This window comes from Oryctolagus cuniculus, chromosome 1, assembly GCF_964237555.1.
Source record: "Oryctolagus cuniculus chromosome 1, mOryCun1.1, whole genome shotgun sequence".
Lineage (NCBI taxonomy): Eukaryota > Metazoa > Chordata > Mammalia > Lagomorpha > Leporidae > Oryctolagus > Oryctolagus cuniculus.
This window is the reverse complement of record NC_091432.1, coordinates 74,471,220-74,483,794: the sequence shown is the minus strand read 5'-3', so window position 1 is coordinate 74,483,794 and position 12,575 is coordinate 74,471,220. Positions and strand designations below refer to the sequence as shown.

The 12,575-nt window shown below is 36.3% G+C and overlaps 1 protein-coding gene across 29 annotated transcripts in view; it reads left to right on the top strand.

Moving 5' to 3' along the window:
* Positions 1 to 12,575, top strand: part of DLG2 (discs large MAGUK scaffold protein 2) — a 2,256,157-nt gene that overhangs the window by 2,224,313 nt on the left and 19,269 nt on the right. For 16 of the 29 annotated variants that reach the window (XM_051821179.2, XM_070076122.1, XM_051821139.2 and 13 more), the window contains 2 exons: positions 6,878 to 6,977; positions 10,629 to 10,670. In XM_051821179.2, the coding sequence (XP_051677139.1) occupies positions 6,878 to 6,977; positions 10,629 to 10,670 (142 nt within the window). Of the gene's footprint in view, positions 1 to 6,877; positions 6,978 to 7,787; positions 7,834 to 10,628; positions 10,671 to 12,575 lie in introns of all 29 variants that reach the window. The other 13 variants (XM_051821188.2, XM_051821160.2, XM_051821241.2 and 10 more) reach the window with 3 other exon arrangements.

The following is a 12,575-nucleotide window of genomic DNA, read 5'->3' as shown; positions in this document are numbered from 1 at the left end:
AACCTTAGTTAGTTACCAATATCATGTGTTTACTCATTTGCTCGATCTTGCTGCACACACCAAATGGCTTTAGAATTGTATTGTATTGCAACCAACAATAAACCTGCTAGGTAAAGTTCAAGATTTCTTTACCATCTTACCTTTTTTTTTTTTTTTTTTTTTTTTTTTTTTGGCAGGCAGAGTGAACAGTGAGAGACAGACAGAAAAGTCTTCCTTTGCCATTGGTTCACCCTCCAATGGCCGCCACGGCCGGCACGCTGCGGCCGGCACACCGCGCTGATCCGATGGCAGGAGCCAGGTACTTATCCTGGTCTCCCATGGGGTGCAGGGCCCAAGGACTTGGGCCATCCTCCACTGCACTCCCTGGCCACAGCAGAGAGCTGGCCTGGAAGAGGGGCAACCGGGACAGAATCCGGTGTGCCAGCGCCGCAAGGTGGAGGATTAGCCTAGTGAGCCGCAGCGCCGGCCTACCATCTTACCTTTAGAATATACTCAGAGGGTAAATAGAAGACTGTTTCTCCCAAGTTATTTTAAAGCAGTCCAATGAATCAAATCATTGCAACTGAAAATATTTCAGTATAATATGACCGTAATGTTGTTACCACACAAAAAATAGTTACTGGATTAACAAAAATCCATTATTTTTTCAGAGCTCAGATTGGAAAGTATCATAAATGTTTTTTGTTGCTGTTTTGCTTTACAAGTTTTTGTTTGAACCCAAATCTGAATACTCACTGTCTATACATTGTAATTGGTTGATCTGTGTTAGGCCTTTTCTAGTCTATAAATTTCCCCTTCCTTTTTTTGTTTGTTTTCTTGCAGCTTTTACATCAAAGAAACCAGGTCATTTGCCTTGTAGTGTTTCCTAAACTTCATATTTTGTCAAATGCCTCCTTATACTACAATTTAGCATGTTTCTGTGTCCTCCTTATTTCTATATACTGGTACTTGGTTCTATATTTCCATATACCAGTACTTGATTAGATTGAGATTCATTGAGGAAGTTTTGTTCTACCTTGGGACTAAGTTGTAGCTTGCAAAACCACTTTGAATAATGTTTTGTTCTTCAATCTGGAGGCACATAAAATCTGATATTCTCTCTCTCTCTCTCTCTGACTATCTCTCTATTTTTGTACTGTTAACAGCTACTGTTGCTCAATGCCTGGACCCATTCATTCATTAGAAGTGGAAAAGAAACCATTTTACAAGTGGGCAGTGTTGCAGACACACCTATGTATACATACATTCATAGAAACACTGTAGAAATATTTTGGGGAACAGATCCATCTCAAGCCTAGTCTTGCCTTTCCTATAACCTTCCTTTGTCTCATTATTACTAGTTCTTTAACCACTCTTGTTTTAAAATTCTCTTTCTTGGGGAGGCAAGAGTTATGGCCCAAGGGATTAAGCTGATACTTGCAATGCCCACATTCCATATCAGAGTGCCTGGTTCAAGTCCCAGCCTTGCCATGCTTCTAATATAGCTTCCTGCTGGTGTTCCTGGAAAGTAGTGGATGATGGCCCAAGTACTTAGGTTACTGCCTTCTGTGTAGGGTAGCCAGATGAAGTTCCTGAATCTTGGCCTACCCCTGGCTGTTGTGGCCATTTTGTGGGTGAATCTGAGGGTGGAAGATATTTCATTCCATGTTTCTCTCCCTGTCTCTGCCTTTCAAATAAATATTTTTTTAATTTTTTAATTTTCTTTTTTTAAGTGTGAAAACATGTGCATAATACTAAGTGGTAGCCCAAATTTATAGTAACAGCTTCTCTAGGGGAGCACAATTATTTTAGAAGAGGAGAGACAAGAATGAATTTGGGCCAGCATTGTGGCATATCAGGTTAAAATATCTGCCTGTGGTGCAGGCATCCCATATGGGTACCAGTTTGAAGTCCTGGCTGCTCCACTTCAGATCCAGCTCCATGCTAATGCACCTAGGAAATCAGTGGAAGATGATTCAAGTGCTTGGGCCCCTGAACCTATGTGGGAGACCCTGAAGAAACTCCAAGCTCCTGGCTTTGGCCAAAACCAGCCCTGGCCATTGTGGCCATTTGGGGAGTCAACCAGTGAATGAAGATTCATTCTCACTCTCTCTCTCTCTCTCTCTCTCTCTCTCTCTCTCCCTCTCTCCCTCTCTCCCTCTCTCCCTCTCTCCCTCTCTCTCTCTCTCTCCTTCTCCTCCTCCTCTCTCTGTAACTCTACCTTTCAAGTAAATAAAAAGTAAATCTTTTTTAAAAAAGGATGAACTAAGAGGAAAGAAGCATTTATAAAAAATACAGAGGCCACGAAAAAGGTGTATCTGAGCTCAGTATAAATTTAAATCTGAATTCCTCCCTGAGAACATTCGTATCACGAAGGTGACATTTTAGAACTACGAAACATTTGAAGCTTGAGAAATTAGAACAGGAAGATGAGAAAAGTGAAAACATGTCCCTGGTTTTGAAGTTTTCTGGATGAACAGGATAAAATGATAAAAATATGTCAAGATCACTCACGTGCTTTTCAAAAGATGGAATCTGAGTGAGAGGAGGAGTGATTCGAGTTTTTCGTGTTGTTTCCCATCTTCATAAAACCTGTATTTTATCTTAAGGCTTTTTACTGCTGCCATTGCATCTTGGGGTCAGGCTGGGCGATTTCATGCGTTTTGACCTAACAACCTGGAGACTTCTGAGTGAAGGTGATAAGGCTCTGACTCTTGGTATGAGTGTTCTAATGTCTGTCACAACATGAAAGGTATTCATTTAACAGAGGCAAGACAGAATCAGATAAACAAAAGAAATGTGAAAGTGCTTGACTGCAAGGGATGGAAAAAGTGGCTTCCTGTCATTTGATTAAAGAGAAGAGATATTTACACCAAATAAGATTAGAAACCTTTAATTGTTTCCTCTTAGCCCACAGGGTGTGTGGTTGGGGAGAGGTTCCGTTTTAAAATTGCTTTATTGAGATATAATTCACATCATATACAATTCACTCACTAAAAGTGTATGATTCAGAGTTTTTAAGTGTATTCATAGGATTATGCAACCATTACCACAATCTAATTTTAGGACATTTTTATCTCTCCTAAAAAAAAACCTATGCCTTTTAGTTGTCACTTCCCACTCCCTGCACCCCTACAAAAATCGACTTTGTTTCTATAGATTTGCCTATGATGGGTAATTACCTTTTAATCATCGTACAATCTGTCCCTCTGAGATTCTTCTCTGTTTGTTTTACATTTACCATAAGAACAAAAACAAGTGGAATAGAACCCTCAAAAATATAAATGGGTATTATAATTGTAACAGAATAACAGGAAAAGATGTTGTTCAATCTGATAACACCTAATGGCATAAGTAAATAATTATGAAACTATGGAATAACAGATTGTGGTATCACTTAAGAAAGTCAAATGCTAGTCCTCTGAATTATAAACTTGAAGCAGACTTGGTTTGTGGAAACCTCTTATGCTTATAAGAACACCATTATTAGAAACCAGGAATATTTGCAAATTCAATTCCTGACTTCACTGTTCCCCTCAGTGTAACTCTGGGAAAATAATAGCAGATGTGTAAACTTCAGTTTCCTGGTCTGTAATATGGGATAATGACAGTGCTAACTTCATGAAGTTAGGACCACATCTGGCACAAAAGTGCTCAATAAATGTTAGTTGTTGTTGAGTCACTTTTATTCACAAGAATAATTCACTTCGGATTCCAAAGCAGAATGCTTTGATAATGCCAATTTGCCGCATGCCAAGTTTGATTGATATTTTCAGTCTCTATTCAAACTTCCTGCCATGAAAACAACAGATCAGAATTTAAGATACTGTAATGTTAAGAGACAAAGAATAGCATTGATCAAGTACAAATAAGAATAGAACTGTAAACCAGCCTTCGTTTGCTTTAGAGCCATGTGTTCTATCAATAGTAAAAGTGCTAATTTATTATTCTCACCTAGCATTCGTGTAACAGATTTTCCTTTTCTATATTAAAATAAAAATTGCTCCAGCAAAAAGCTTATATAATGGTGTTATACATGCCTAATAAACATAAAGAATAATGTTAGAGCATTATAAGCTACCTATAATCTCTTACAGTTGAAATGTTTAAATAAAGACTCTAAATGTGTGACTTTTAAATCTGTTGAATGTGACCTAAAAGTACAATTTGGTGTCCATAAATGCAAGGAAATATAACCACCAATAATGCCATTACCTTCTCTTTAATTCTAATGCCGAATGGCTTTTGTTAATAAGATTGATATATTAGATAACTTTATTTTTGAGGTATTATTATGTGATTTCTGTTCTTTTAAATGGTGTGGTGCTCAGTACTGTTATGTCCCTATCAGATAACCCATGATACACAATATTTTCATACTTGAGAAATGTTAACAGGTTACATTTCTTGCTTTGATACATAAAAGAATTAATCACAGACAACACCTTTTCATTTTCCTTTGGCCCTGGACACACTTAAAAGATACGGTTTGCATGCAGCTTCATTTGACGCCCAAAGGCCTCAAATTGTCCATCTGTGTCAGTGTTTTTCACCCCTGGCTTTACTCCTCTTGGCATTATTTTGTATATTTGCATGAAAATTCATGATTTTTTTTTTGCATGACAAGTCATTTGTAATGTTGAATATAAATGTCTAACATACCTTGCAGTATCACATACCATTAATTCTTACATTTTTTTTCAGTTACTGAAGTTTAAATATGCTTGAAATGTAAAAGTGGCATGAAACTGGAGTGATGCAAGAATATTTGATGTGTCTTTAAGGATTATCACTTTTAACTTGAACTTACAGGGAAATTCCCCACTTTGTCTTTGGACATCAGTCGCCCATTATAAATTGTGACAAAACTCTATTGCCTACATGTGCTGTCAGCAGAGTAATAACGTTCTGAAGTGATCATTCTTCTTTTTCCAGAGAATGTACTTTTAGAACTTGAAAGCAAAGTAGAAAATTTATCCCCAATTTCAAAAATTGTTATGCAATTGATTTACTATTTTTCGTAAAACTTTCTTCAAGGAACAAAATTTAAACTCCACTGACTTTGGTGCAAGTTAACAGTACCTAAAAGAGTAACTAATGACAGCACCAATGTTTTAGTCCTTTAATGTCTCCTCAGTGGACATGACTGCCAAATTGGATATTTGATATAAGAGTACACAGGTACACCAAAAAATAAGTTATTTGCACCATTTTTTCAAGCTTCAAATCCATAAGGCCAATTGACTGATCACCTCCAATGGAACAAAATGCATACATCCAAACAAGTGTTCTTCCCTTCCAAGAATTCATGTTGCAGGCTCTTCAGTTGTTCCTAACTGCTGCCATTGCTGAAACTGTTTCAGAATACTCCTTTAAAATTACCCTCGGAGTCTTTAACATACTCATTTTAGTTCCTACCTATGTGATATTAAATCATGTTCTTTGGGAATGATTTTAAATTTTGTAAATGTTTAGAAGATCCTCAAACCAAATCAAATGAGTGTGGTAATTAATCTGGAGAAACATTGTTTACTGATATATGAATGTGAAATGAGTGACACTCACATGGCCCATAGCTTATAAAATGTCTGTGAACATGTTTTCCAAAAAAGAAAACCACATAACACTTATATAATAACAACAACAATGAAACAAATGGAATTTTCTTAAGGAGAGTTCCAGGCAAGTCCATGATATATACTTGAATTAATAAACTGTCATATCTGTATTATATCATGTATAAATGCATTTTTTAAATTTATTTGAGAGGTAGAGTTACAGACACAGAGAGGGAGAGACAAAGAAATGTCTTCCATCTGCTGGTTCACTCCCCAGATGGCCACAATGGCCAGATGTGAGCCAATCAGAAGCCAGGAGCCAGGAGCTTCTTTGGAAGAGGAACAGCTGGGACTAGAACCAGTGCCCATAGGGGATGCCGGCACCACAGGTGGAGGCTTAGCCTACTATGCCACAGTGCCGGGCCCTAAATGCATTATTTTTAATTCAGCTTCATTTAAGCTAGTGAGACAGCTTAAAGATAGCCATTCTTATATTTAACATATCAGAACGCAGGTGAGTATCCTTTCTCCCTTGCTGAGTGAATACAAGTTAATATCCCTTTCACATCAGTTTAAATAGGTTTTGGTTGACTATCTTCTGCTGTCACCAACTATCTCTGTGATATTGGCACAGAATTCAGACTATCTGTATCTCTGGCTCCGTATCTATAAAATGAGGAATTGAGCCTAAATTATTTTTAAAATCTCTTTTTAATAAAAATGCTATGCTGTGCTATAATTATCATCTATCTGTATGTAAGACTAAAATTATATCATAATTTTTCATATCATAAATTTACACATTTGTCTATAGTTTTAATTAAATTCAGGCTGAAGTAACTCAAGTTGAAGTTATTTTAAAAGATAACTAGGCTCCAAAAAGAAAACTAGTTTCTCTAATCAATGCTGTTCCACCCGATGACAGATAAGATGACATTTGTATAGCACTTTATATTTATCTTGGTTATCCATATTTTACAGATGAAAATATGGAGGTTCAGAAAGACTTGATTACCTGTTTATAGTATTACAGACCAGTGAGCTGTAGAGCCAGGGCAAGGACTCTGAGTCTTAGGCTACAAATTTAAGACCCCTGCCCTCCATCACTGTTTGTCTGTACACAGTCTTGATTAGGAAACAATTTTTCTCAGATGCCATCATGCAGAATTTACTCTCCCTGAAAACAAAATCTGCCTTTAGAGCCCTATGGCACCTCTGGAAAGAATCCACTTGCGTCACTACAGCTCTCTCTGCTTTTACAAACTAGTTGTTTTGTCAGCATGAGTGTGACAACAATTAGACGTCCCCTGTTTTTGCCCCATGCCTTTTCTCCTTCACAGTCATTCAATGACAAGCGTAAAAAGAGCTTCATCTTTTCACGAAAATTCCCATTCTACAAGAACAAGGAGCAGAGTGAGCAGGAAACCAGTGATCCTGAACGTAAGTAGATTCTCGAAGATAATGTCACAGGCAACCCAAGAGAAAAAAACCTTCACGGGCAGGACGCATGATGTAGGCTCTCCCACGCTACACACCTAGGCAAATGACACGGCAGGCAGGCAGGTCAGGTCTTACTACTGTGACCAGTGTTTGGCTGCAGTCTGGATCCTTTCCTTCATGTAGCTCTTCTTTTCAGATTGCATTGAACAGAGACTTGCTAAAACTGGGGGTTTGCTTCCAACCGGCACTTATCTGTGACCAGGACTGGGTCTGGCATGCCTTTCAGTATCATGCAACTCTCTAGGGCTTGAGACGAATCCTTTTCTGGTCAGAAATACCGGATCTCATTGCCACATATATTTTAATTAAGAGGCAATTTGGTTACCTTTCTTGATTCCTAACACATTTGCTCACTCTTTCCCAGCAAATATTAAATTCTTACTGAGCAGCAAACTTGTATTGGTGGATGCTAAATCTAAAAATTTGATATAAAATTTGGAGATTATCATTCACCTAAGTGGCAAAACTGACAGTGGGCAAAAAAAAAAAGTATTTGCTAATTTTATTTATTTTTTGTCATAATCTTCTTAAACCTTTCAAGTTATTTTCCAAATCAGAGGTTTCCTTCTTGAGCCTCAGCCCAAAGAGTTTGGGGTAAAAGCTATTTCAGAGGCAGCGAGACAGGGATCCAGACTGCTCAGGCAACGCGGTCCGTCATGGTAGTATCCATTTCAACTCCACTGACTTCTTCCTTCCTCTTCCGTGGCTGTTCTTCCTCTCTCATTGCTCTCTCTGGGGACTTCCATGCAGGACATCCCCGGATTAGGTGACGACGGTTATGGAACAAAGACTCTGAGTAAGTTTCCAGGAATGGTCACTGTAACTTTTCCTTTCCTTTCCTTTTGAGTTTGGCTTTTGTTCCTTTTCTTGAGGGCCTTTCACTCCTAGCATGCACAAGAAACGAGTTTTATTTGTTACCTAGCTGTGAATGCTCCTACAAAGTAATTTTCAACCGTTTTGTTCTGCATGTCAGCATTAAAAAGCAAAGCGTGTCAGGCACTCTAACTTCTGCTGCGGTTAACACTTGCCCTTTCTGACCGTGTGCCATGATCAGCATGGTCCTGATGCCCACCATAGCATCACTTGCTCTGCTGCCCAGTATCTCCCAGAGAGCAAGAAACCACGCTGAAAGAAAGGGTGAGCTAAATGTTCTAGAACAGCAATGTAGCAATGCACTTTATGTTCTTTCTTCCGCCTTTTCACATGAAAACACTTAATGACCTTGCCAAATTCCATAATTGAGCTGTACTTTGCTATCAGTAAAGGAGATACTTTGTAGTCAAAAGGAACATGCATTCTCAAAAAGTAAATATCAAGCTTTTTGATCTTCCATAAATAATCCTTTGTTATTAACTTTAATTGATTTTTTTCTCTAACTTGCAGTGATCCTGCTTGAAGCGTTTGTATGATAAAGTTTTAAACATGTATTGATATGTTTTACTATCAGTGATTTATTAGCTGGATTACATAATCAGATCTTCACTTAGTAATATAGAGTGAAAAATATATTAAACCTGAATATTTTCTAGTTATTCATGTCTTTAGCCTGTCTCATTGCAGTAAGCAATTAAAATAATTTTCCTATGTATCAATATACTATGCTATGATTTTTCTTTCTTTGTTACTAACCCCTTTGTGTAGGCATCAATGAAGTGAAAACAGAATTTTGTGTCTTTTGCAACTGTATCACATGTTGAATTTTTTTCTTTTGTTTTAATTTTAAAAGCTATGGGCACTATTTATAGAAGCTATTCATTTCATTTATACAAAACAAAATAGCATCGAGCTGGACTTTGTTTGCAAAGGCTGTTTATATAACCCTGCATAATAATGCCCTTCATAATTTGAATTGTTAATTTAGAGAACTTTTTAAAAAAATGTATATGTAGAAAACAAAATCTGATAAAGAGTACTGTCTCCTTAAAGATGAAAACTTTATCTTTAAGTCAGTATATGGAATGTGATTGGAATTTTTTCTTGAATTAGTAGCTGAAATGCAAATATTGATTTCAACATTATCTGGGTAGCATCAAGCACCACCAGAGAGAATTAATAAATCTCCAATTTGAGAGAAAACAGAAGCATTTTTACATGTTATTGATAATGAACATCACTAAGAAGTAGCTGCTCTTGGAGCATAAAAAATATGACTGATGCCCTTTTAAATCCAGAATATTTAAATCTTTTTTTACTCTTTAAAAAACTGAGCAGATTTTAAAAGTAAAAATCAAAAACAAAGTCTCAATTCTAAATCCTTAAGATAATAATAAACACAAAAATATACCATTATTAAGTAGGTGCCTCAACTTTCTTTGCTGTAGTAGAGAACAGATTTGCACAGATTTGACCACACTGCCTAGTGTACCCTTGCACTTGTAAAATGTGTGCCCAGATTAGCCATGCAGTTCTAGCCAGAAACCAATGCAAAGAGAAGTTATTCTTGTGAATTTAGCACATGCTTTGGTTTTCATTAGTTTCATGCTCTAAAACTAATCCATCCATTTGAAAAGAATCTACAATATCAAACACCCTTTAAAATACCTTTTTACTGTTAGAGAATAATACCATGTTTTTCTCTTTCTAAAAATGTACCACAGTTGTCACTTTTTTAAAAAGTTAAAGTAATTGCTAATGAGTTTAAGAAATCAAATAGTCACGTTTCATTTAATTAATGACATACATGGATGTTAATGACTGATGAGTTTATTTTCTATACCTTAATAAATAGTTAAATTAGATGGAAGAAAATGACTTGGAAGTAAAAGCACATATTCTGGCTTATGACTAATACAACCCTGTTACGTTAGATAAACTGGGTTTGTATGAAAAAAAAGCTTTTGGAATATCACTGCACAAGCAAGTCATTCAGCATGACTTGAAGTCAGGCCCTCTGCTGGGTATCAGGCCATTTGTCTCCTGCCTGTTCTATTCCTCCAGAATCCAATAGCTATCCAAGCATGGATCTTAAAATACAAACAAGGAAATATTGAACTGATTAGGAAGACATTTTTCAGTGACTAGTTTCTTCTTCCAAGATTTGCTACTCATTCACTAAAGCAGTAGCAATCTTCAAGAATATCCTTTCATCCTGAAAATTGGTTTGGCAAATATTTAAATAGAAAAAAAATTCTGGGATAAATTGGCAGTTTGAGATGCAGTGTTCCTGCAAAATACTTAAAGACTGAAACAGAGAAGTGAGAAAGCAGTGCCTACTCACTGGACGATCCTGAAAACATTCAGTGTAGACACACCAGCCTTTGTGACATGGATCCAGAAAATCAGAGCTATGTGAATGTGTCCTAGTATCTATTCTTTTCAAAATACCTGCACTGACATTATTTTGTGGTAATTAAAGATATTTTCCTCACTTGCTAAAGAGAAGTAATTACAATCAAGCAGTAGCTTCCTGTAAAATTGAGATAAAGTTTTCATCTCCTTTATCTTGCATAAGTTTTCTTAGTGCAGCCTTCTCTGCCGCCTTTACTTGCCTTTCGCTCACATTTCTAGTAGCCTTGCATGAGTGTATTCTTTTCTGTTCTGGCTGCTCTCCAATGCTTGGTATCTCTTTAATTTGCTGTGCTGTTCTTGCAGAACATGTTTCTTCTAATGCCAGCGATAGCGAAAGTAGCTACCGTAAGTTATTGCTTTGGTTTGCAGTTCTTTTCTTTGCACTTGCCCCATTGCCTGTGGTGGTCATTTCAGATTTTTGTTGTTTTTTAATTGCTGCTTTTTATCATCCTTATCTAAAGCAAATGGCTTGAAATGAAATTATCATTTGATGTGGAAAGACACAAAAGACACTAGGGCCATCAGTGGCCCCCTTATGTAATTTGCACAAGCAATAGCTTTCTTGCTAATAAATAATTGCAACCTCAGTTAGCTGTGACCCAGTGATTCAATTCTCAGAGAAAAGGTACAAGGAAAGTTCAACATGATGGCTTTTGACCTTTTATCTCTCAAAACAATTTAAACTTCCTGCAGGAGAATTGAAAAATCATCATGGTTTTATTTTTCCTTCTGATTTTGTCCTTTCCTTTCTGTTGCCGGTTCCCTCTTTGAAAGAAAAATCGTTATAAACTACAGTGTTCCTTTTAAACCAGGTGTGAATCTTTTATATCACTTTCTCCTTGATTAATATTTTAGAGTAGATACTACAAAGTAACTAACTGTAGTCTTTTGGCGGTTGAGAAAGTGATGAAAAAGTTTCATCCTCTAATGTGGAAGGAACTCACATTTTTTTTTAAAGCAAATCTTCTTGGATCAAAAAGCTTAACTGAAAAGGTAGGTAACTATTTAAAATTTATTTCTGCCCTTTGTTTGGTCACCTCAAGCCATTTGCTTAATGTGTGAAAATATTCACCAAACACCAAGCCCATCCTTTTGATCAGTTTTCATGGTTTCTTACCACCTTCTTACTGGTTTTTGGTGACTAACAGAGGTATATATTGTCTATGGAATAATTTCTGTAATATTAGTTTATACTCCTTAGTAAAAAAAAGTTACCCAAAAAGTAATTGCCAAAGATATTAGAAAATTGTAGACCCGATGACTAATACCCATGGCTACAACAGCACAAAGTGGTATTCTCTTCTGCTTAAATATTGTATTAATTGAAAACTAGAATCTTTCTGGGTATTTTTTCCCATTATAGCATGGTACTTTACAAAACCATGCTTGTTTGAGGCAGAGTGCCAAATAGTGTTCTTGGAGTATGGCCAATGTAATTTAGATTTTGAAAAAAGCTTTGGGGAATCAAATTGGTAGAAGTATGAAAAAGAAATACTAAAGAGGAAAGATGGCAGATGGAGGTAGGGACCAGAGGAGGAGGAAGACATAGACCAAAAACTAAAATGTAAAAAAAAAGCATAATATAATACCCTTGATGTTAGAACCACCAGATTTTAGTATTGATGAAAGTCTGGTTGATAAAAGAACCCAAAGCATTCTTGTTCTCAACATGGTCCTTGACATTTTTGCATTCTTCCTATTTTTACAATTTTATGACTATCCTAATTAAAGAAAAAGAAATTTACATTCTCCCTTTTCATTTGATTTCAAACCCAAGAAAACAGGCCAAAACAGAAGTGACCAAAGCTTTCCTTCCTGATACTTGAACTGTGCTCAGTTTAATATAACTAAAAATATAACTTATTTGATGGGTTTCACAAAGAGTAATGACACTAACTCCTTCAATGTTCAGTGTTTAACTCTCAAGTGTTTACTTTTATCCAGCAGACACAGTTATAGAAAAGGAAAATATCATGCCTTGTTCTTTCAGCCTTTCTTTGAAAATCACACATTTTTGGAGTTTCTTGGAGACCTATCTTCTTTATTTCAATGGTTAAAATATTTTTCCCAAAATCCTTTAATTTATAAAATGGGACAAGCCTTTCAGCTGCTTTATGAGTTTTTGGAGTCATATTCCAATATGATAGCAATAATTAATTCTTTCTACTCTCAGAGCAGGTGCACATAAATGTTTATTTGGTAACTAAAGGAAACATTTCCAAGCATCTTGAATTATCTATAAGGAATGAC